This window comes from Pan paniscus, chromosome 1 (assembly GCF_029289425.2).
Source record: "Pan paniscus chromosome 1, NHGRI_mPanPan1-v2.0_pri, whole genome shotgun sequence".
Lineage (NCBI taxonomy): Eukaryota > Metazoa > Chordata > Mammalia > Primates > Hominidae > Pan > Pan paniscus.
In genome coordinates this window covers 225,913,605-225,934,357 of record NC_073249.2, presented here as the reverse complement: position 1 = coordinate 225,934,357, position 20,753 = coordinate 225,913,605, and the positions used below count along the sequence as shown (strand labels likewise).

The 20,753-nt window shown below is 62.1% G+C and overlaps 1 protein-coding gene across 14 annotated transcripts in view; it reads right to left on the bottom strand.

The window, feature by feature from the left end:
• Positions 1–20,753, bottom strand: part of MORN1 (MORN repeat containing 1) — a 76,133-nt gene that overhangs the window by 6,398 nt on the left and 48,982 nt on the right. For 8 of the 14 annotated variants that reach the window (XM_055099087.2, XM_055099125.2, XM_055099096.2 and 5 more), the window contains 2 exons: positions 9,360–9,493; positions 9,112–9,191 (listed from right to left, as the gene is read on the bottom strand). In XM_055099087.2, the coding sequence (XP_054955062.1) occupies positions 9,112–9,191; positions 9,360–9,493 (214 nt within the window). Of the gene's footprint in view, positions 1–4,650; positions 5,384–9,111; positions 9,192–9,359; positions 9,494–20,753 lie in introns of those variants that run through there. The other 6 variants (XM_055099094.2, XM_055099102.2, XM_063602364.1 and 3 more) reach the window with 4 other exon arrangements.

The window sequence follows — 20,753 nt, the reverse complement described above, 5'->3', positions numbered from 1 at the left end:
AACACACAGAAAGACAGAAACAAACACAGAAACACAGAAACACAGAAACACACAGAAACACAGAAACAAACACAGAAACACAGAGACACAGAAACACACAGAAACACACAGAAAGACAGAAACAAACACAGAAACACAGAGACACAGAAACACAGCGACGCAGAAACACAGCAACACAAACACAGAAACACAGAAACACACAGAAACAGAAACACAGAAACAAACACACAGACACACAGACACAGAGAAACACAGAAACACACAGAAACACTGAAACACAGTGGGCGGTGTCCAGGCTGCAGAGGCTCCATCGCTGTCACCAGGCCCAGAGGCTGTGGACGGCTGCGAGTGGCCTGTGTGGCTTTTAGAAGCACAGACAGGAGATGGGGTGGACGAGGCGGCACAGGGGGAGGGCCACGAGGAGGGGCAGGCGCGGCGGGCAGGCGGCACCACCTCTGCAAGGCCGACAAGGTGCTGCACCCGGCTCCCTCCTCTTGCCTGTGCCTCTGGCGGTGACCAGAATGGCCCATTGGCCGAATTGGCCGCCCTGACGGCTGAGGGCCGCTTTCCCAAGGCCCCACATCGCGCCTCGGCGTCCCCGCATGAGCTCCTGGCCTTGGCAACCCCCCTTACTGCACCTTCCCAGGCCAGATGCTCCGAGAAGCCAAGAGGCCTCCCGAGGAGCCCGTCACAGGCTTCTGTGTGCAGACAGCAGCGAGCCACCAAGCAGAGCTCCAGGGAGCGGCGTCAGAGAGGCCTTAGCCGAGTGCAGGCTGAGCAAGGCACCTCTGGCAGCCTGTGGCCCTTGACCCTGTCTACCCGGACCCACTCCTTCGGGCCTAGGCTCGGCCTTTACTGTCCTCAGTCTTCCAGTCCATGACGTGGACACGTTCCTCATGCACGGCTTTGGTGTGCCTTGACCTGGGCATGAAGTTAGAGCTGGGCCTGAGGCCAGTTTGCTGCCAGGCCAGGGAGGGCGGTTTGCAGCAGGGGTGTGAGGCCCAGGGGACCCCTTCCTGCAGGCTGGCCTGGTGTCCGGGCTCCTGGAGAAGGGCGTCCACTGGTGCAGTAAGGGCCATGCCTGGGAGTCAGAGAGTCCAGGCAGATCCTGGTGACAAGGGGCAGGAGCCTTTGCCCAGCTCTGGGGTTCCACGTGGCCTCTAGGGCCACCAGGATGTGCCGGGAGCCAGTGAGGCAAGAGTCAAGGAAGACACAATCAGGAGGAACCTGTCACCTGGAGGTGGGGGGGGTGCGGCTTTCAGAGAAGGGCCCAGGCTCCCCTGCCTGCTGTGCAGGAGGCACACCCTGCGGCTTTCTGCAGCCCCGGGAGCCCCTGTGAAAGTCTGAAAATCAGGGCCCTTGGCCGCAGATCTGGGGCCAGCTTGGAAACTGTTGTCACCTCCTTAGTAACCCCAAGAAATGAGAGCCAGGGGCCAGTGCTTTCTGTAACAGCCCCAGGCACAGACACAGACGGGTGCAGACGCCAGCCCCAGCTCCTCTCCCGGAGAGCACAGCCTGTGTGTCCTGCCCCATGGAACACCCGGAGAACGTGCCGGCACCAGGGAGGCCTCTGGCCTCCTGCCTGGGCCGAGGAACTGGGGGCCATATTGCCAAGGGAACCCGCCCAGGGAGGCCCCTCTGCACCCGCAGGCATCTGCAGCCCAGGGAGATGACGGTGGTTTTGTGACTGCTTTCCCAGGTCGAAGAAGGTCAGAGCTTGGATTCTTGGGCCCAAGCCTTGGGGAGGTGCCCACCGTGGACACCCAGGTGCCCTGTCCCCAGTGGGCGGTCAGCTTCAGGCCTTGAAAAGCCTGAGGGGTGTTCCCTGTTTGGGGGAGCCTGTTCACCTGTGGGCCCTTGCCGGCGTGGGCGTGCGAAGAGTTAACGACCGCCCTGCCCCAGCCCCTCCGTCTGCTGTGGGGTTATCATTCCACATCCCCGCTGAGCGCTGGGCACGTCTGCAGGCCCAGCTGTTCCCGCCCGGCCCTCACACCTGCTTTGGTTTAGTATCCCTGCTTGGACAAGACAGGGTTCATTTTTCAACCTTTAAAAGTTTCTAAAGAAGAACCCAGTCAATCCCTTTCTCTCGTGGCTGAACTCCCACCTGGAGGCGCTTCCAGCAGTAGGGCCAGGGCACCTGGTGCCGCCTACTGAGGGCCCTGGTGCCCCCAGCTTCCCTGTGCCCTCCCTGCAGCCGATCCCATTGTCCTGGGAGTTCTCATCCCTGGGGGCCCAGCTCCCCGCCTGCGGGACACCAATCTCCCGCCCTGGGGCCAGGCCCCATGAGGACCACAGCCAGGTGCAGCCTGAGACCCACTGCCCAGTGGCTCTCCTGGGTGCCTTCCCTGGGGATGGAGGGGCTGGGCTGAGTGGGGCCTCCTGGCCACGGGGTCAGCAGGTGGCAAGGCCCAGAGAGGAGGCAGAGCCCTTGGGGAGGGTGGGCAGGTGAGCCGAGCAGGCCGGAGTCACCACCGCATCACGCGGGCCCCTTTGGGTCTGTCGAGGGTCTATTTCAGATCGTGTTCCCCAAGGCCCCACTGGGCTGGGCCCCGTGCAGGTACAGCGTGGAGGAGGCACCAGCAAGAATGCTCAGAGATGGCACCAGCCGTGAGCAGGCCAGGCTCAGGCCAAGGGGCAGGCTGGGCTGCTGGGCTGACTGTGTTTGTGTGTTTATGGCGGGGACCAGCGTGCCCAGGAGAGGACTGGAGGGAGCTCCGGGTGAGGGGGGACCCTGGCCTGTGCCCATGGGAACTGCCTATTTGCCCATCTTGGGGCCAGGGTGGGAGCGGTTGCTGGGCTTCTCTGTGCCTCCTTAATCTGCACCCCTCGGCTGAGCAAGCCAGCGGCACAGGCCTCCCCACCTGGGCTGCGAGTCACAGGCTGCTTTGCTGGCCAGGCCTGCCCCTAACTGGCCACAGCGTGCTGGCCAGGACTCACGCTCAGAGAACGGACACATTGCCACCCTGAGTCCTGTCCCTGTTCAGACCCAGCCAACCCCGATAGGCCCAGTGGGTGGCCAGGCTCTCGCCCCATGTGTCTCCAGGCACCAGTGGTGGCTGCTGGCTCCAAGGCCATTCTCCTGGCTCCTGTCACCTCTTTGTGGCAGACGAGGGAGGAACGGGTCGGTCTCCTGCGTCCTCTGGGCCTGGGACAGGTGAGGAGCCCAGGTGCTGGCTTGTGCCCACCGGTGGCCTTTCAAAGGGGATGAAGGCCTGTGTGGGACACTCTGCGGTCACTGGCGACAGAGCCAGGAAGGGGCTCAGTGGGCTGTGGAGCATCCACGATCTTTTCAAGTAAAAAAAAATTAATTGACTCCATCTGTGTTGGCCTAATGACTGATTAAATGACTAATCACAGAAGTCTTAATTAAGCCCATTTTTCTTGGAGCCGAGGAGGGAGGAGGAGCTTGGATGCCGACAGCCACCACTGAGCAATGACACACAAGGTCGCCGCGCACACCCGTGCCTGTGGTCGGGCTGAGGGACCCCGTCCCGGGCTGATGGGGCTCGGGTGGCCACGTTTTCCTATCATGAAGCATGGAATGAGGATTTCTGGGGCCACTGCCACCCCCACCGTTCCTGTGGAATTCTCCTGTGTGGCTGGGCAAAGTCACGGCCACGTTGATTAAACCGAGTCCTTCTTCTGCAGCTGACATAATCTCACATCTTTTCAGAACCGACAGGGCTTTGTCCTTTTGTGGAATTCCGTAACACGCCTGGAATGTCTCTGCAGGAACGCAGCCAGAGGCCCTCTCAGAAACGCGGCCCCTCCCAGGGCAGCAGGCGGCGGGCACGTGCGGGGCCCTCATGTCTGGTCTGTGTCTACCGCCCACTACAGGGAGGGCCATCCCGTCCACCCTGTCTCCCCTCCCACAAGCTGGGGTTCAGCCCCAGGTGGACACGGGGCACATGGTGAGGCAGCGACTTGGCAGCCAGATTCAGCGGCTGGCGCAGGAGCCCCTCGTGCAGCCTCCCCAGAGCCACTCGGGACCCCTCTCCTGGTCAGCACCTCTCCCTGTCATCCTGCCAGAGGCAGCACGGGCCAGGGCAGCCTTGGCCCTCCACGCCTGGACTCGGCCCCACGTGGCCACAGGGGTGGGCAGGCTTCTCCCAGGGGCTCCCTGACATCCTTGGACCTGCTGGGGCAGTTGGGGGTGCCCTGGCAGGCGGATGCCGGGCCTCAGCCTCTGGCTGTGTCTGTAGGGCCCTCGCGGCAGGACCCTCCTTTCTGGCCACCCTGCACATGGGTGACCAAGCCCTGGAGGGCTTTGCAGGGTCAGAGCGTGCCTGAGGGGGACCTGGTGGCCTTGGCTGGGCTCTGGGAGGGCAGACATGGCCTCTGTGCCCATGAAACCCGGGCTTCCCTTGGGGCACAGCTTGTGAAGGAACCTTGGCCCCTCTTTCCTCTGCCTATTTTAGGGAACAGTCAAAGACGACTTTGCAGGATCCTGCCTGAGAGTTGTAACAAAGGCGCACGTTTCTCCCGCATGCGCCGTCCTTCTTATGTAACCACTGCTGCGCCTCTCCCGCCGCTGCGCCTCTCCCGCCGCTGCGCCTCTCCCGCCGCTGCGCCTCTCCCGCCGCTGCGCCTCTCCCGCCCCTGCGCCTCTCCCGCCCCTGCGCCTCTCCCGCCGCTGCGCCTCTCCCTTGTGTGCCTCTCCCGAAATTACAGGCTGGTGTGTCACTTTTCATCTTTGTCGATTTTTTTTCAGTCATTTCTATTGTTTGGAGCCTCCTGGATGACAGTGACAGGCTCTGATGTGGGCTTTGAGGGAGCCACCCAGTGGGGGGTGCACCAGGTGACCCCGCACTCACCAGGTGCCCAGCGGGGCTGCCTGTCCTCCTGAGGGCACCGACGTCCCCCAGCGGATGCTGAGAGGAGCTCCTGTTGTGCAGCTGCACGAAGGGGACACAGATGTGGCTGTTCTGAGGGACAGGGGGCTCCCCTAGAGCCCCGGTCTCAGCACACCCTGGTGAGCATAGCCCGGCCACCCTGACCGTTGCTCACGGACTCCAGCATTGGAAGGAATGCTCCCTGTCCTTGGTCCACACTCAGGTTCTTCCAGTGGGATGGGCGTCCCCTGGCCCCGGACTCACTGCTTCTCCCATCGTCCCCCTCGGCAGTTCTGTCTTGACATCGACCCCACGCAGGCCGCTAGGACCTGGGCTTCTATGATGGGGGAATGGGCGGCGCTGTGAGGGGCACGGCAGACCTCCGGCACAGGCCCAGGTTGGGGGCCAGGAGGGCACGACGTGGCGTCTGGACATGGAAGGGGTCACACTGCCGTCTCACTTGGTCTCCTGTTGTCCACACTGCAGAATCTCGTCTGTGCCTCGAGATTTGGAGCAGCCAGGAGAACCCTTTGTTAGCTCCTGTTGGGATCCTGGGAGGGGTGAAAACCTCCATGAGTGAGTGAGGCTTTGGGGCTTGTGCGGAGACGAGGGGAGAAGCCGGAGCCAGGACCCCAGGGTCTCAGAGGGGCCCCCAGGCTGCGCCTCGAGGGGCCAAGCTCTGTCGGGGACTGGGGCTCGGGCTGGGGCTCCGTGACCTCCATGGGGTGCAGCCCACCAGGCTGCCTACGAGGATGCCTCTGAGCCTTCACCCAACTGACCTCTGGCCAACCCCCACAGGTCCCCCAAGGGGCTTGCTCTGGAACTGGAGAGTGGGACTATAAAAACACGGAACCCAGGAAGCTGGCATTGTTGGGGTCCTTAGGAAGGATAAAAAGGCGACCAGGTGTTGGGGGGCGTGACTGGGGGTGGCCAGAATGTTCCAGGCAGGAAGTGCAGTAAGCGTCGGGCTCCCGCCTGGAGATGCTCCTGGTGCGTAATTATGCCGGCCGGTGGGCACGTCTAGCAGGGCCTGGGCTGGCCCCGCTGCAACAGGCCGGGGACAGGCCCCACATCCTCTGTGCCCAGCAGTGGGGATGCCAGCTGGGACCCAGCAGCCGGGTCAGCCCCAGACCCAGCTCCCGAAGCCTCCTCCCCATTATGGAAAGGGGGTACCCAGCGATGGCAACTGGGGACAGCTGGTGAGTGAGTGACAGCTGAGTGCAGTGAGTGGCCTCGGGCCTGGAGACGCTGGAACAATACAGGACCATGCCAGGGTAGGGGCCACGGCTCGTGCAGAACAAAGTTGTCGGTCACAGGGCCACACTGTAGGGGGACCCGAGGGAGGTCTCGGACCTCAGGGGTCTCCTGGGACTCCAGGGTGCTAGCGGCAGGATCCTGGCTCAAGGCGCTGCTGCTGAGGCTGGAGCCCGAGGGTGCGCTGAGAGCCGGCCCTTGCCCCTGCCCTTCTCCACCCCATTCACAAGCGTGTCTGTCGGAAGCGGCAGCCCCAACGGTGCCAGGAGCTTCCACTCCTCTGGCCCTGCCTGCCGACAGTGAGCCCTCCCCTGTGCCTGGCACGGGCTGAGGACCCTGCCTGGAACCACTCGGCCACGACACAGCGAGGGTTCCTTGAATGCAAACCAGACACAGCCGACTGAGTGTCGGAGGCCTTTGGATTTGCCAGAGCCAGGTTGGCTGCTGGAAAGAACAGCTTTCTTAGAATTCTGAAAAGTGGGCTCTTTGGGCCCAGAGCCAGGTCTGGACGCTGGTTGGGGGAGCTGGGACCCAGACCAGAGGGAGGGGTGCATGGGAGACCCCAGAGCTTCTTCCTCACCGCAGAGCAGGCAGAAGGCATGGGGGTCACAGCTGGGGGAGCCTCAGGCAGGGTCCCCCACTCTTTCCTAAGAGGGGGCCATCACACAAACACCCAGATGGGTTGTGGGGGTTTTGGCGGGGACAGAGCTGGGGAGGCCCTGGAAGAGGTCGTGAGGTCGACGCCCCGGTCAGCCACAGTTGAGGGCCTCTGGGTGGTGGGGGGGCAGCAGGTGTAAGAACGATAAGGGATCACGTGGCTACAAGGAACTGGTGGTGGGGGCCAGGCTCCATGGAGGACGAGAGGCACAGGCCCAGGTTTGTCTCTAAGTCGCTGCCACCCCATGATCCATGGCGGAGAGGCTTGCAAATGTGCAGCCCTTTACCTCCATGCTGGGTCCTCAACCCAGGAGTGGGCAGAGCTTACGGAGAGTTCCCGATGGGAAAGACTCCCCAGGGTTTCCGCACCCAGAAGACGTAGTGAGGCCAGCTGCATGGAGAGGCGGGGCTCCCTGGGGGGAGCAGGCCTGGTTTTGGGCTGCCTGTCCCAACACGACGGGAGGGCCCTGGCTGTGTGGCCGTGGAGCCGGCAGGAGGCAGGGGAAGTGGCCGCTGGTCACAGACGTGTGCTCCGAAGAGACGACATCATTTGAACACTGAACACTCCGACTCCGCGGCCAGGTCGTCCTGGGATTGAAACAATCCTAGTCCAACGACACTTAACTCGAGGACAGTGCGAGCCCTTTGGCTGGGAGGCCCAGGCTGGGAGCAGACGCCGACCCCTCCGTTCTCTCAGGTGGAAAAGAACGAAAGCCTTCTTTCTGCTGAAATAAGACGTTCCAACATCACCCTCAGCGCGGAGGTTGCCACGGTTCTGGAGCGAAGTGGAGGTGCCGCCCTGGGCGTTCGGGTCGGTGTGAGTCTGTGGGAGTCTCTCAGAATGTCTCGGCTTTTGGCTCTCGCAGACGCTCCTGAGGCCGAGTCACTGGGCAAACAGGGCCCCCGCACCTGCAGGATCTTGGCTGTTTTTTAGTCTCTGCTTCTCAAGTTATCGTACAAAGCGAGTTTCATATTTAATTCACAAACCATGACTCAGAGCCGGACAGAGGGCGGCGCCTCCCCCATGCGTGAGTGGCATCGAAGGCCTGCCAGTGCCAGCACCTTGGCAGCCCCCGAGCGTTCCCCACGAGGGGCCTCACTGCAGGGGGCCGCAGCAGGCCCTCCTCCCACCTTGCCGGACCTCTTCCCTGGAGCTCCACCGCTGGGCCTGTGCTCACTGCCTTGGCTATTTCCATACCCGCCCCACCCCCGGCGGAAGCAGGAGGCGGCCCCGGCACACTCACACTCACACTCACGTCCGCTTCTGTTTGCCGGATGGGCAGAGGCAGAGGCGGTCTCGAGGGCCCAAGACCCCGTGTCGGTCCCAGGCAGGCGCTGGGGATGCCTGCAGCCCTCGTCTGCCCCTGAAGCCCCTCTGTGGCGGCGACAGGGGTCTGGTTCTCCACCCACCTGCCTTGCCCAAGGCCCCCGGTGCCACCCCTGTCCCAGGAGGGCTCATGTCTCTCAAGAGCAGGTGATTTTTCCGGCAGAGTCTGTGCACTGCGTCACCAAAATCTTTTGCTCCAATCAGGAATCCCAAACGTCACAGCTTCCACCCAAGGAAACAAGAGCGAGTGCCTGGCAGGCGGGTGGGAGCGGGGCGGGTGCTGGTCACTCTGCGAGCAACCCGGCAGCTCCTCCACAGTGTGCGGGGCCAGGCGAGGGCTGGTGGGACGGGTCCCCAGGGCACATCAGCGGGGGCCTCCTCGCCTCCATAGCCCAGCCCAGCACAGCCCAGCGCGCAGCTGCCTCCAATTTGTAGACAGAGTCCCGATTTGAGGTGGCAGCTGTTGCTGGACTCCGAGCCCCAAGCCCCAGCTTCCTCCTGGTAGAACCGGCCGGTTATGGCCCTGCATGTGCTGTGCCCGTAGCACTGCCAGGCCCAGGATGGTGAGATGTGACGGCCACAAACCCCCCACGGTGTCCCCGCCTGCACGTGCCGCAGTGTGCACCCGGTCCCACTCCTGTCCTCCAGCTCACAGAGTCCCCTCAAGCCACTGCCCTGAACCCTGGCCACCAGCCGTCTTCCTCTGGGAGGCCCCGCACCCCTCCTGCCTCTCTGCTTCTGCATGCCCACAGCCTGGTCCGCCTGGCGGGTCTGGGAGTTGTGGTGATCGAAGCAGATGGACCGGCTCCAGCTCCACCCACTTCATGCCAGCCCAGGCAAGTCGCAGGGCAGCTGTTAGCCCCGCGAGACCCTGGCTGGCGGGGGGGGGGGGGGCTCTCTGGAGCGAGGCCGGTGTAGGCTCACTGTCTTCCCAGACCAGGCCCTTGTCTCCCCTGGGCCTTCCCCGTCCTCCTGGCCCAGCTGATGAGGAGGCCACAGCTGACCCTCCGAACGCCTGCAGGTGGGGTGGGCTCATCCTACCTGCTGCCTCCAGGTGGCTCCTGTGTGGTGGGTGGTGTCCCCCTGGGGTGCAGGCCGCCTCTGGATCTGCCGCCTGCCTTCTAGAAAGATTGGGCAGGAGGAGGGGAGAAGGAGAGGCTCAGAAGGTGGGCCCAGGAGCTCTGCTCCAACCCCCCTGGGGCACACATGGCCTGGGTGTTGAGGTGGTGGGTGGGCAGGGATAGTCTGAGTGATGTGGGGTGGCCTCCCCGCCCCCCGTGGGCACCCACCTTGTGGAGGCTGTCCAGGAACAGGAACGGGTGGTACCCAGGCGGGGGCGGCCCCAGGAGGACATCTGTGAACTCGGCACAGCCCTGCTCCACTCGCTGACAGGCCCCGGGACAATGGGGCGCGTGTCCCCTGGCTGAGGAGACAGAATGAAGAAAGACCCTATGAGGGGCTCAGGGCGGAGACGGAGGGAGCCCCACAGGGCTGTGCTGAAGTGTGGCTCTGGCCAGGGCAGCAGGCACAGACGCCAGTCACGATGCCATCTTGGTGGGGGCAGGTCAGGGGGCAGGGACTGTCCATCCTGGGTGCTCCCTCCGGCCGCCGACAGGGGAGGTGGGGGTCCTCCGTGTCCGCGGCCTCTGACGCCCCCGCCCCCTTCTGAGTCCACCCCAGCGCCAGGGAGCCCAGCGCTTTGCGGTGGGAAGGGTCTCCCATCAGCAGCCCCCCTCAGCCGAGGCACTCGCTTCCAGGGTAGGGCCGGGACCGGGACCCTGGCCGGAGAGGCCGGCGCTCAACAGTACAGCCGTGTGCCCTCCTTGCAGCGCGGCATGAGGAGGAAGATGGTTCTGCCCCAGCGGCCCATCGAGGTGGACCTGGCGTCAGGCCCCGTTCTCCACAGGCGTGGAGGGGAGACACCGGGGGTGGCTGGGAGTCCCTCCACGTGGCGGCAGACCCCAGGTCCTCGGGCATCAGAGGCGGGTGTGGGCGGGCTCAGCCTCTGCATCCCTCAGTGGGACCCCTGCAGGCCCTTGCCCAACCTAGCTTTTTCCAGCCCCTCTCCCGGGGTCCCAGGGTGCGAGGTATGGGGGCTCCCCTCTGGCTTCCCCCACGCACAGATGGAGCTGCAGCCCCCAGGGCCCACCCTGCTGTCTCTTTTACAAGGATGGTCAGTGGCTGAGCCTGAAGGAGATAACTTCAGTGCAGCCCCTCCACACACACACATCAGAGCCCACGTTCCTACGAGCAGCTCGGAGCTGTCCTGACACCGCTGCCCCGAGGGCCCCCCACTTGCACACACCACTGGGAGGAGGTGCTAGCAGGAGGCCACGGGATGTGGTGAGGGCTGGAGGTCGGCACCAGAGCTGGCTGGACAGGAGAGTTCTGAGAGGGAGGCAGGGGCTGGGGCGGTGGCTTTAGGGCCACAGATGAGTGTCCCCACCAGGCAGTGACACCATCAAAAAAACAGAGAGACCCAGCTCCAGGATGGATAGAAGGGTGGAGCCAAGACAGTGCCCAGGAGGGAAGGAGGAGTCAGGGGCTGCTGAGGGGTGCACAGGAGGCTGGGTCTGTGTGGGCTCAGCTTCATTTGAGGCCGGAGCCCAGGAGGCGGGACCCTCACATGGGGCCCCGGGGCAGCCCCCTCTGTGGGGCTCTGAGTGAGTGGAGGGGCGCTGGATAGGACCTTGGGGCTGGAGGCATTAATGTCCCTTTCCCGGAGCCCAGCTTCTGTAGGGAGCGACAGAGACGCTAGGGAGAGCCAGCCTCAGAAATATTTCCAAATTACAGGTGGGAGAATTATCTCTCTCAGAGGTGTCTTAATTTAATCATTATGGTGCATTATAGAGAGAAAGTCTTCCCTTCTGCAAGGACACTCTTTAACTGACATCCTTCTCCCAGCAGCTTTTGCTGGCCCGGCACTATTTACGTCCGGGGCAATGGCTGGGAGCTGCACTGCTGACGGCATAATTTCCATTTCTTAACGCACCGATGGTTTCCACGTGGACTGCACTGGAGCTAACTTGGACTGCGTCTTTTATCGACACCCCCTGGACAATAAAGACACCAGCTCTGTATCCTAATCATGCGGACGCCCTCACCCTCGGCAAGGTGACCGCTCCAGAGTGGGCCCAGATCCTGAGCCCCAAGTACACATGGTTCACACGGTGGTGGGGGCTTCAGACCTCCACCTGCCACGTGCCATTTCCAGGGGCAAGGTGGGAGTTTGGAAAAGGTATTTTTAGAAGCCCAGCAGGCATTCCTGGTGTGCAAATAAACATATATCCACATGGAGCCTGGAGGGTGTCTGCATCGCTGAGGCTTGGGGGTTCTGACCAAGCTGTTTGAAGAGCCTCCTTTGCCTGGTGATCACAATGGCTGGTGCCAGGCACCTTCAGGCAGGTTCTCACCACATCCCTGCTCTCCTCAGAGTAAACGCTGTCGTGACTGTCCCTGGCTGATCAGCAGCCGAGGCTCAGCCAGGTAAAGGGAGCCCTCCCTGCGCAGCACAAACAGAAATTAACGGCTTTCAGTTCAGCGGGAAGAGGACAGAGGACACCAGGGCCTGTAAAGCCGGGTTCCTTGAGCCTGTGTGGGTTTGACACGTGGGGTCCCCTGGAGGCGCAGGCAGAAGCTCTCCTCTGTGCGGTCCCTGTCCAGGAGCGACGAGGAGGCCCTCCGGGTTGGCCAAGACGCTTTTTGTTGCAAGCAAGAGAAACGAGAAATGGTGCAAAGCGGAAGGGGAGGGTCGTCCCCAGCCTCGGCCTCAGAGGAGCCTTCTAGATCCCGGCGCATCTGGACCAGGAGCCCACACCGTGTGTCTTTCTTCTGGATGTCACCTCCCCCTCCCTCAGGCTCTTACCGCCGCATGGCACAGGTCCACGGAGGGGGCGTTTCTGCTGCCACACGGTGGGGACTGCCTGACCGTGAGAGACGGCGGTCCACCTCTGCCATGCACTCCCCGAGTCGGGGCTGCAGGCTGACCGCAGCGGCCCCTGGGTCCTGGCCGTGACCGCCTTTCCCGAGGCCGGCACCGCACCCGCCAGGTGCTCAAGCTGAAAGTTGGGGGTCAGCCTCGTTGCCCCTGCACCATATCCTGTGCACCCACAATTTCTGCAGCTGCAGCAACAAGGCTGACATCAAAGCTGCCTTCAAAACGTATCTGTACCTGGACCCCCAAGGCTCCCCACTGCCCTGCCACACCCCCGCCAGGCCCCAGTGTCTCCCACCGAGTTGCTGGCACTGCCCTCAGCTGGAGCCTAACTCCTGGGTCCCCCTCGCCCTTCAGTCCATTGTTTACACGGGACCCTCACACGGAAGCCAGGTCAGTCCCTCCCCTGCCGAGGGCCTGGAGCTCAGCCCGGCCTGGCCCCGGCCTGATGCTGGGCCAGAAACACCACACAAGCTTGCACATCCCCTAAAGAAAACGAGGGCACGGGAAGGCCCAGCCAAAGTGTCCTGCGGGGCTGCTCCCCGCGGAGCACAGCTTGGAATCACTCGGCCGCTCCTGCTCAGGGCACCCTCTGTGCAGAAACAGGCGCCTCCGCCGCACGGCTTCTCCGTGTTTGCTGAAGACGCAGGTTTTCCAAGGCTGCGCCTGGGCTCTGCCGCTGACATCAGGGTGGCCCTGGCCTGAGCCCCCACTTGTCCCCCGGTGTCATCGGCTACAGATGGCCACTGTCCCCACAGGCCCTGTTTCCTCCTGCCCCTGGGCCCTCCGGAAGACCTCGGAGGCTGCTGTCCCTGGGGTAGGCTGGCCCCTCCTCTGTTCACACCCCTCTTTGGGTGGTCACCTCGCTTCCCATGGACACAAGCACCACGTTCAGCCAGATGACCCCTCACCTGCCTCCTCAGGGGCCAAACACCCAGCCCTGGCGGCCAGCAGCCCCCTCATGCTGTGTCCTGCGCATCCCACTCCCTGCAGACACCAGAGCAGACCTGAGTCCCTCCTCCAGCTCAGCCTCCCCTTGCTGAGGGCCTGCCCTCCCGCTGGTCACTGACTCCTCCCCTCGCTCCATGACACCCCTCCACCCACACAAGTCTCCCCAAACTTCTCGCATCCTCCTTGTGGGCACCTCCTTGGCTGCAGTCCTGGGGTCTGGGCCATCATTTGTGGCTCGGAGGACTGCAGTGGGTCCCTAGGCCTCCAGCACCCCTGGTCCTGTTGCCCACTGCTTGTGTCCAGCACATGGAGGACTCAAGGCAGCAGGTGGACCTTGTCTTTCACCGGCTCCACGTGGCCAGAGGCTTTTCCTGCATTGTGAGCATAGGCCACCACACAGGCCACAACGGGCCACCACACAGGACACCAGACTGCCACACAGGCCACGACGTGGGGCTGCTGCACAGGCCGCCGCACAGGCCACGATGTGGGCCACCACACAGGCCACGGCGAAGGCCACCACACAGGCCACCACGCAGGGCACGATGAGGGCCGCCATACAGGCTGCCACACAGGCCATGATGTGAGGCTGCCACACAGGCTACCATACAAAGGCCACGACCTGTGGCCACCACACAGACGGCCACATAGGCCATGGTAAGGGCTGCCACACAAGCCAAAACATGGGGCCCATAGTGCAGACCGTGATACCAGCCACGAGACCACAACGTGGGCTGTCCTATGGTCCTCTCCTCCTTGCACGTCTCCACCCGGCCCCTCTGGCCCTGGCACTGCTACTCGTCTGGTGCAGGCTGGCCTTGCCCTTCTGTCCCGGTCCCCACACCACCTCGGTCTGGTGGCTCTTCCCGACGGAGCCTCTCCCAGCCCTGCTGTGTCCCACCTGTTGCCTGCTGCCCAGCTTCCCCTTTGTGGATCTGTCCCCAGCAGAGCACACTTCCCTGTCTTGTCCGCAGCGGTCCCCAACTGGTCCTGGGCATGCTGCTGACCGTGCGATGGCCAGGTGCCTGGCCGAGCCAACTTGCTGGTCACAGTGTAGCTGCCCCCCAACATCACCCCCTTCCTGGGCATCACCCTGCTCATGTCCCCGTCTGCAAACTTGCTCCCATTAGGCCAAACCACTGAAAAGAAAAGGCTAAAAGGGGCCAGGCGTGGTGGCTCATGCCTGTCCCAGCACTTCGGGAGGCCAAAGCAGGCGGATCAGGAGGTCAGGAGATTGAGATCATCCTGGCCAACATGGTGAAACCCCGTCTCTACTAAAAATACAAAAATTAGCCAGGTGTGGTGGCAGGCGCCTGTAATCCCAGCTACTCGGGAGGCTGAGGCACGAGTATCGCTTGAACACGGGAGGCAGAGGTTACTGTGAGCCAAGATCGCGCCATTGCACTCCAGCCTGGCCACAGAGCGAGACTCCGTCTCAAGAAAAAAAAAGAAAAAGAAAAAGAAAAGGCTAAAAGTCTGATGGCAAGTGCCCCCCAAAGGCATTAAACTCAGAAAAGCCGAGGTGCAGAGACACCTTCGGACAGCGCAGCACCCACCGTCAGTGGAGATCCTCTCTTCCCCGTCTGAGTGGCGCCCGCCAGCCCGAGTGGGCCTCACTCCAAGGCTCAGGGAGACACATTCTGTGATGGATGTGTCAGCTCATCAAACTCTGGGCTGCACGGGCCCCAAAGGAACCACTCGTGATGGAGAGTGAGGGTCCCTGGCAGTGTCTGGGGCACTTCCCGAGCCAAGGCCATGCTCATCACCTCCTGGCAGGCATGCCCCTCCCCAGCTCTCAGGAGTGCCTTCCAAGCCTTTATGCCAGTTTTAATGACATCAGTTACAGCTTTATAAGCAAGATAAAGGTCACCGTACGACCTCAGGGGCCTCGGGAACCGAGAGGCTGAGCCAGCCCGGGACAGGATCGGGCAGCTTGACCGCTCTGGAGGGAAATACCAATTCATTATCTTTTTACGGCGGACTCAATTAGACTCCCTAGTCACCTGTGTAGGGCACCAGGCAGCAGGCAGGGACACTGCCCGAATCAACAAGGCTGCTCGGGCCAGGCCAGCCCCAAGAATAGCCACGGCAGGCGCAGGACCTGGCCAGGGGGAGGGCAGGCCGAAGCAGAAACGTTGACTTCGTTTAAGTGGATTAAAAACATAAAACGTTATTGGCCCTAAGGGGACGAGAACAGTCTCGTTTGGAGGTGACCAGACACAGGGCATTAGTCTTTAAGAGTCCATCAGTCAGCCGAGAAGCGCGGCTCATTAGAGATGCAGGGCGGGGCCTGGAGAAGTCAGCGGGAACACGCGGGGGCATACGAGACACACGGGGGGCCTCTCAGACTCCCCTGCTGTCCCCAGCCCTGGGCTTCGTCCTCACCTCCCTCACCCTCCTCACCTCCCACACCGCAGACGTGGCTCTGCTGACCCAATCCACCCAAGATCCACGAGGAGGTGTAGGCTGGGCCAGCACCATGCCTGGCCTCCCTCAGCAGAGCCAGCATGGGCCCTAGCACTGTCACCGAGAAGGGACCTGTGCTGGCCTTTCCTTTGCCTTTTTAAATATTTTATTTTATTTTATTTTATCATAGAGATGGGGCCTCCCTTTGTGGCCCAGGCTGGCCTTGAACTTCTGAGTTCAAGCAATCCTCCCGCCTCAGCCTCCCAAAGTGCTGGGATCACGGGCGTGGCCCCGCGCCAGCTCCCCTGCCTTTCCTGAGGCATAGAAAATGCGCTTGACCCTAAGCCTCCATCTCCAGTAGCCTCCATCCTTCCTGAACGTTCAGAAAATAAAAGACACTCCAGAGCTCCTGGGGCCTGGGCCGTCGTGGCTGCTCCTGCGTATTTGGTAAGCATGATGCTGACGTTTCTCCACTGCTGCCTTCAGACCTGCCTCTGGGACCTGCGGGCACCTCTGCTGGTAAAGCTGCCAAGACAGGACTGCTCTGGGCTCTCTCCGTGCCCGCCCGCTCCTCGCCTCCAGGAGCCCCCCACAAAGCTGTCTGTGTAGCTGCCAGAGCCGCTGGGCCCTGTGACAGAGCCGCCGGGCCCTGGGGATGACGCTGCGGGGCACCAGCCCTGCTGGGGCCAGGCGGGTGCCATTCCAGCCAGGCAGGTGTGGGGCAGGCCCCTCATCTTGCTCCTGATCCTCTGGGGGTGCTGTGCTGAGCAGCAGTGGCCCCTCGAGGACTGAGACTCGGGCCTAGGGGCCTGGCCAAGGTCCGGGGCTCCCTGCGGCTGCTGTCCTCAGGGTTCTCCTCACCTCCACTGCATTCTCACGAGCTGTTCTGAAGCTTTCCTGGGGAGGACAGGCCAGGAGCCACCCTGCCACGGCTGTCCTGGGCTCTCAGATAGACAGAGGCCTCGCGGAGCCTTGGAAGCAGCTTCACAGGGTGGCAGGAGGACGCATAGCCGCAGAGGCCAGCTTTCCCGGGGACTGGCTGCCTCCCCAGGCTTCTAAACACCATGGCACCCACCTCTGGCTTGGGGTTTGGACTTCTTTTAGCAAAACGATGAACAATCCACGGCCCCATTCTTCCGGAAGAGAATGGAGGAAACCGTGGTCCCATGTCTGCTGGGCGGGATTCCCGTAGGCCTCCCCTGCTGCCAGCTGTGGGGGTGACTGAGGCGGGACTGGGCCTGGGGCTGGGGCCAGGGGCAGGGTGGGGTGGGGGTGGGACAACTTCCCTGGGACCTCCTTCCCGGCCATCGGCCTTCTTTCCCATCCGGAGCAGGAGAGAAAGGAGTGTGGGAGGGCCTGGTCCAGACCCACCAGAATCAGGCCACAAATGCCTTACAAAGCAGAGAATGTGAGTCCCCATGGCCATGGCTGAGGAGGATGTCCAGGGGCACTGCCCTCGGGCGGCCTTAGGGGCCCTTCTTGCGAGAGCGGCATCACCTGAGGGCTGGGCGTGGCCAGGCACAAGGGGCTGGCGGGCCTGGGAGGGATCTGCAGGGCAGGTTGACACATGGTTCTGAAGCCAGGCAGCTACTCCCCAGAAGCTCCGGTGAGCACACTCGACAAGGCGGTGCGGCGAGCTGGCTCCGAGCGTCCCCCACAGGGCCACATTCTCGCTATTGGGGCGGCAGGAAGGCCCAGCGACCAGGAGCATGTGTGGGGGCTGGGAAAGGCCTGGGGGACAGGGTGTGGGGCGCAGAGCCCCAAGGCCGATGCTGGTGAGGAGGCCAGGAGCGGGGACCGCACAGACCGCAGTTCCTCTGGAGGGGGGTCCCGTGTGGGCTGGGCTGTGCAAAGGACACACTGGTCCCTGCTGGCCTCTCAGGGCAAGTGTGAGGACCCTGGCCTGCTCCGGCCTCCTTCCCTGGGGGCCTCGTCCCTGCGCTGCACAGATGGGGCCCGGCCGCCCCAGTGGGAAGGGAAAGGGGGAGCGCTGTGCCAACTCACAGGCTCTACGAGCCACAACAGCCGCCTGCAGAGCCTGGGGGCAGGGCTGAAGCTGGCCATGGAGGACCTTGGGGGCCACCTCCACCTTCCAGCAGCAAATGCCAAGTCCCCGAATGCAGAATTCTGCCAGAGGGAGCATGACCGTCTTTCTGTTGGCACAAAGCGAGAGCATCAAAGACAGCGTCAGCCCCCGCGAGGGTCCACGCATGCTCACACTCTGTGCTCATGGATGACCACACACGCCCTGAAAACGGCGTCAGCCTCCGGGAGGGTCCACGCGTGCTCACGCTCTGCGCTCATGGATGACCACACACGCCCTGAAAACGGCGTCAGCCTCCGGGAGGGTCCACGCATGCTCACACTCTGTGCTCATGGATGGCCACATGCGCCCCGAAGACAGTGTCAGCCTCCAGGAGGGTCCACGCGTGCTCACGCTCTACGCTCATGGATGGCCACATGTGCCCGCACCCTCGCACAGGCATGGGCGGTCCCCAGGCTGCCACACTCAGGGTCTGTCTGTGCCCCGGCACCTCCAGCACCAGGCCAGGGCCAGGCCTGCACACCCGCCACCTACCACCCGCTGGGGCAGCAGCCACGCACTCCCCCACTGCTCCCTGTTGGCGGCCGGGCATGGGCCGGCCTTGTTGGGGGACACAGAACAATTCGGGGCACTTGTCTTGCCTCCGTCCTCCTTGGAGAGCCTCGGGCTCACCCTACGTGGCTCTGAACAACAAGGGCCAGGCTCTGCACCGGGGGACCCCCTGCCCTGCCAGCCGGACCCTCAGGCCGCTCAGAGGGCCAGTCCCAGCACCTGCCCCTCGCCAGTGGACACAGGCTGCTGGCAGCATTGCTACTGACCAGAGACGGAGACGAAGGCACCCTAGCCGGCAACATAGGGCCTCTGTGTCCCAGGGTCTCCTCGAGGAACAGAAACTGTGCCCTGAGGGCCTAGGGCCAGGCTGTGGTGAGCAGCTCTGACCCCAGGTGCCTGGGTGCCCATGCCAGCCAAGCTCACGCCAGCAGAGTCGCTGCTCACAGGCCCTGCCAGGGGAAAGCAAGAGCACACACACAGCCACATGTATGCGGCCACACACACACACACACACACACACACACACAGATGTTTGCTCTTATCTCTATGACGCACACCCCGAGCTCACACGCCCCAGGCCCATGGGTTCTATCTTGTCTCCCCTTTTCCACGTCTGCCAAAGATGCAGCCTGCATCTGTGATGAGACCTCAGACAAAGCCACCAGGGAACCTTCCTCACACAAAGCCACCAGGGAACCTTCCTCACACAAAGCCACCAGGGAACCTTCCTCAGACAAAGCCACCAGGAACCTTCCTCAGACAAAGCCACCAGGGAACCGTCCTCAGACAAAGCCACCAGGGAACCTTTCTCACACAAAGCCACCAGGGAACCTTCCTCACACAAAGCCACCAGGGAACCTTCCTCAGACAAAGCCACCAGGGAACCTTCCTCACACAAAGCCACCAGGGAACCTTTCTCAGACAAAGCCACCAGGGAACCTTCCTCACACAAAGCCACCAGGGAACCTTCCTCAGACAAAGCCACCAGGGAACCTTCCTCACACAAAGCCACCAGGGAACCTTCCTCAGACAAAGCCACCAGGAACCTTTCTCAGACAAAGCCACCAGGGAACCTTCCTCACACAAAGCCACCAGGGAACCTTCCTCACACAAAGCCACCAGGAACCTTCCTCACACAAAGCCACCAGGGAACCTTCCTCAGACAAAGCCACCAGGGAACCTTCCTCACACAAAGCCACCAGGGAACCTTCCTCAGACAAAGCCACCAGGGAACCTTCCTCAGACAAAGCCACCAGGGAACCTTCCTCACACAAAGCCACCAGGGAACCTTCCTCAGACAAAGCCACCAGGGAACCTTCCTCACACAAAGCCACCAGGGAACCTTTCTCAGACAAAGCCACCAGGGAACCTTTCTCAGACAAAGCCACCAGGGAACCTTCCTCACACAAAGCCACCAGGAACCTTCCTCACACAAAGCCACCAGGGAACCTTCCTCACACAAAGCCACCAGGGAACCTTCCTCAGACAAAGCCACCAGGGAACCTTTCTCACACAAAGCCACCAGGGAACCTTCCTCACACAAAGCCACCAGGGAACCTTCCTCACACAAAGCCACCAGGAACCTTCCTCACACAAAGCCACCAGGAACCTTCCTCACACAAAGCCACCAGGAACCTTCCTCACACAAAGCCACCAGGGAACCTTCCTCACACAAAGCCACCAGGGAACCTTCCTCACACAAAGCCACCAGGGAACCTTCCTCAGACAAAGCCACCAGGAACCTTCCTCACACAAAGCCACCAGGAACCTTCCTCAGACAAAGCCACCAGGGAACCTTCCTCAGACAAAGCCACCAGGGAACCTTCCTCACACAAAGCCACCAGGGAACCTTCCTCACACAAAGCCACCAGGGAACCTTCCTCAGACAAAGCCACCAGGAACCTTTCTCAGACAAAGCCACCAGGGAACCTTCCTCACACAAAGCCACCAGGAACCTTCCTCAGACAAAGCCACCAGGAACCTTTCTCAGACAAAGCCACCAGGGAACCTTCCTCACACAAAGCCACCAGGGAACCTTCCTCACACAAAGCCACCAGGGAACCTTCCTCACACAAAGCCACCAGGAACCTTCCTCAGACAAAGCCACCAGGAACCTTTCTCAGACAAAGCCACCAGGGAACCTTTCTCACACAAAGCCACCAGGGAACCTTCCTCACACAAAGCCACCAGGGAACCTTCCTCAGACAAAGCCACCAGGGAACCTTCCTCACACAAAGCCACCAGGGAACCTTTCTCAGACAAAGCCACCAGGGAACCTTCCTCACACAAAGCCACCAGGGAACCTTCCTCAGACAAAGCCACCAGGGAACCTTCCTCACACAAAGCCACCAGGGAACCTTCCTCACACAAAGCCACCAGGGAACCTTCCTCACACAAAGCCACCAGGAACCTTTCTCAGACAAAGCCACCAGGAACCTTCCTCACACAAAGCCACCAGGGAACCTTCCTCAGACAAAGCCACCAGGGAACCTTCCTCACACAAAGCCACCAGGGAACCTTCCTCAGACAAAGCCACCAGGGAACCTTCCTCAGACAAAGCCACCAGGGAACCTTCCTCACACAAAGCCACCAGGGAACCTTCCTCAGACAAAGCCACCAGGGAACCTTCCTCACACAAAGCCACCAGGGAACCTTTCTCAGACAAAGCCACCAGGGAACCTTTCTCAGACAAAGCCACCAGGGAACCTTCCTCACACAAAGCCACCAGGAACCTTCCTCACACAAAGCCACCAGGGAACCTTCCTCAGACAAAGCCACCAGGGAACCTTCCTCACA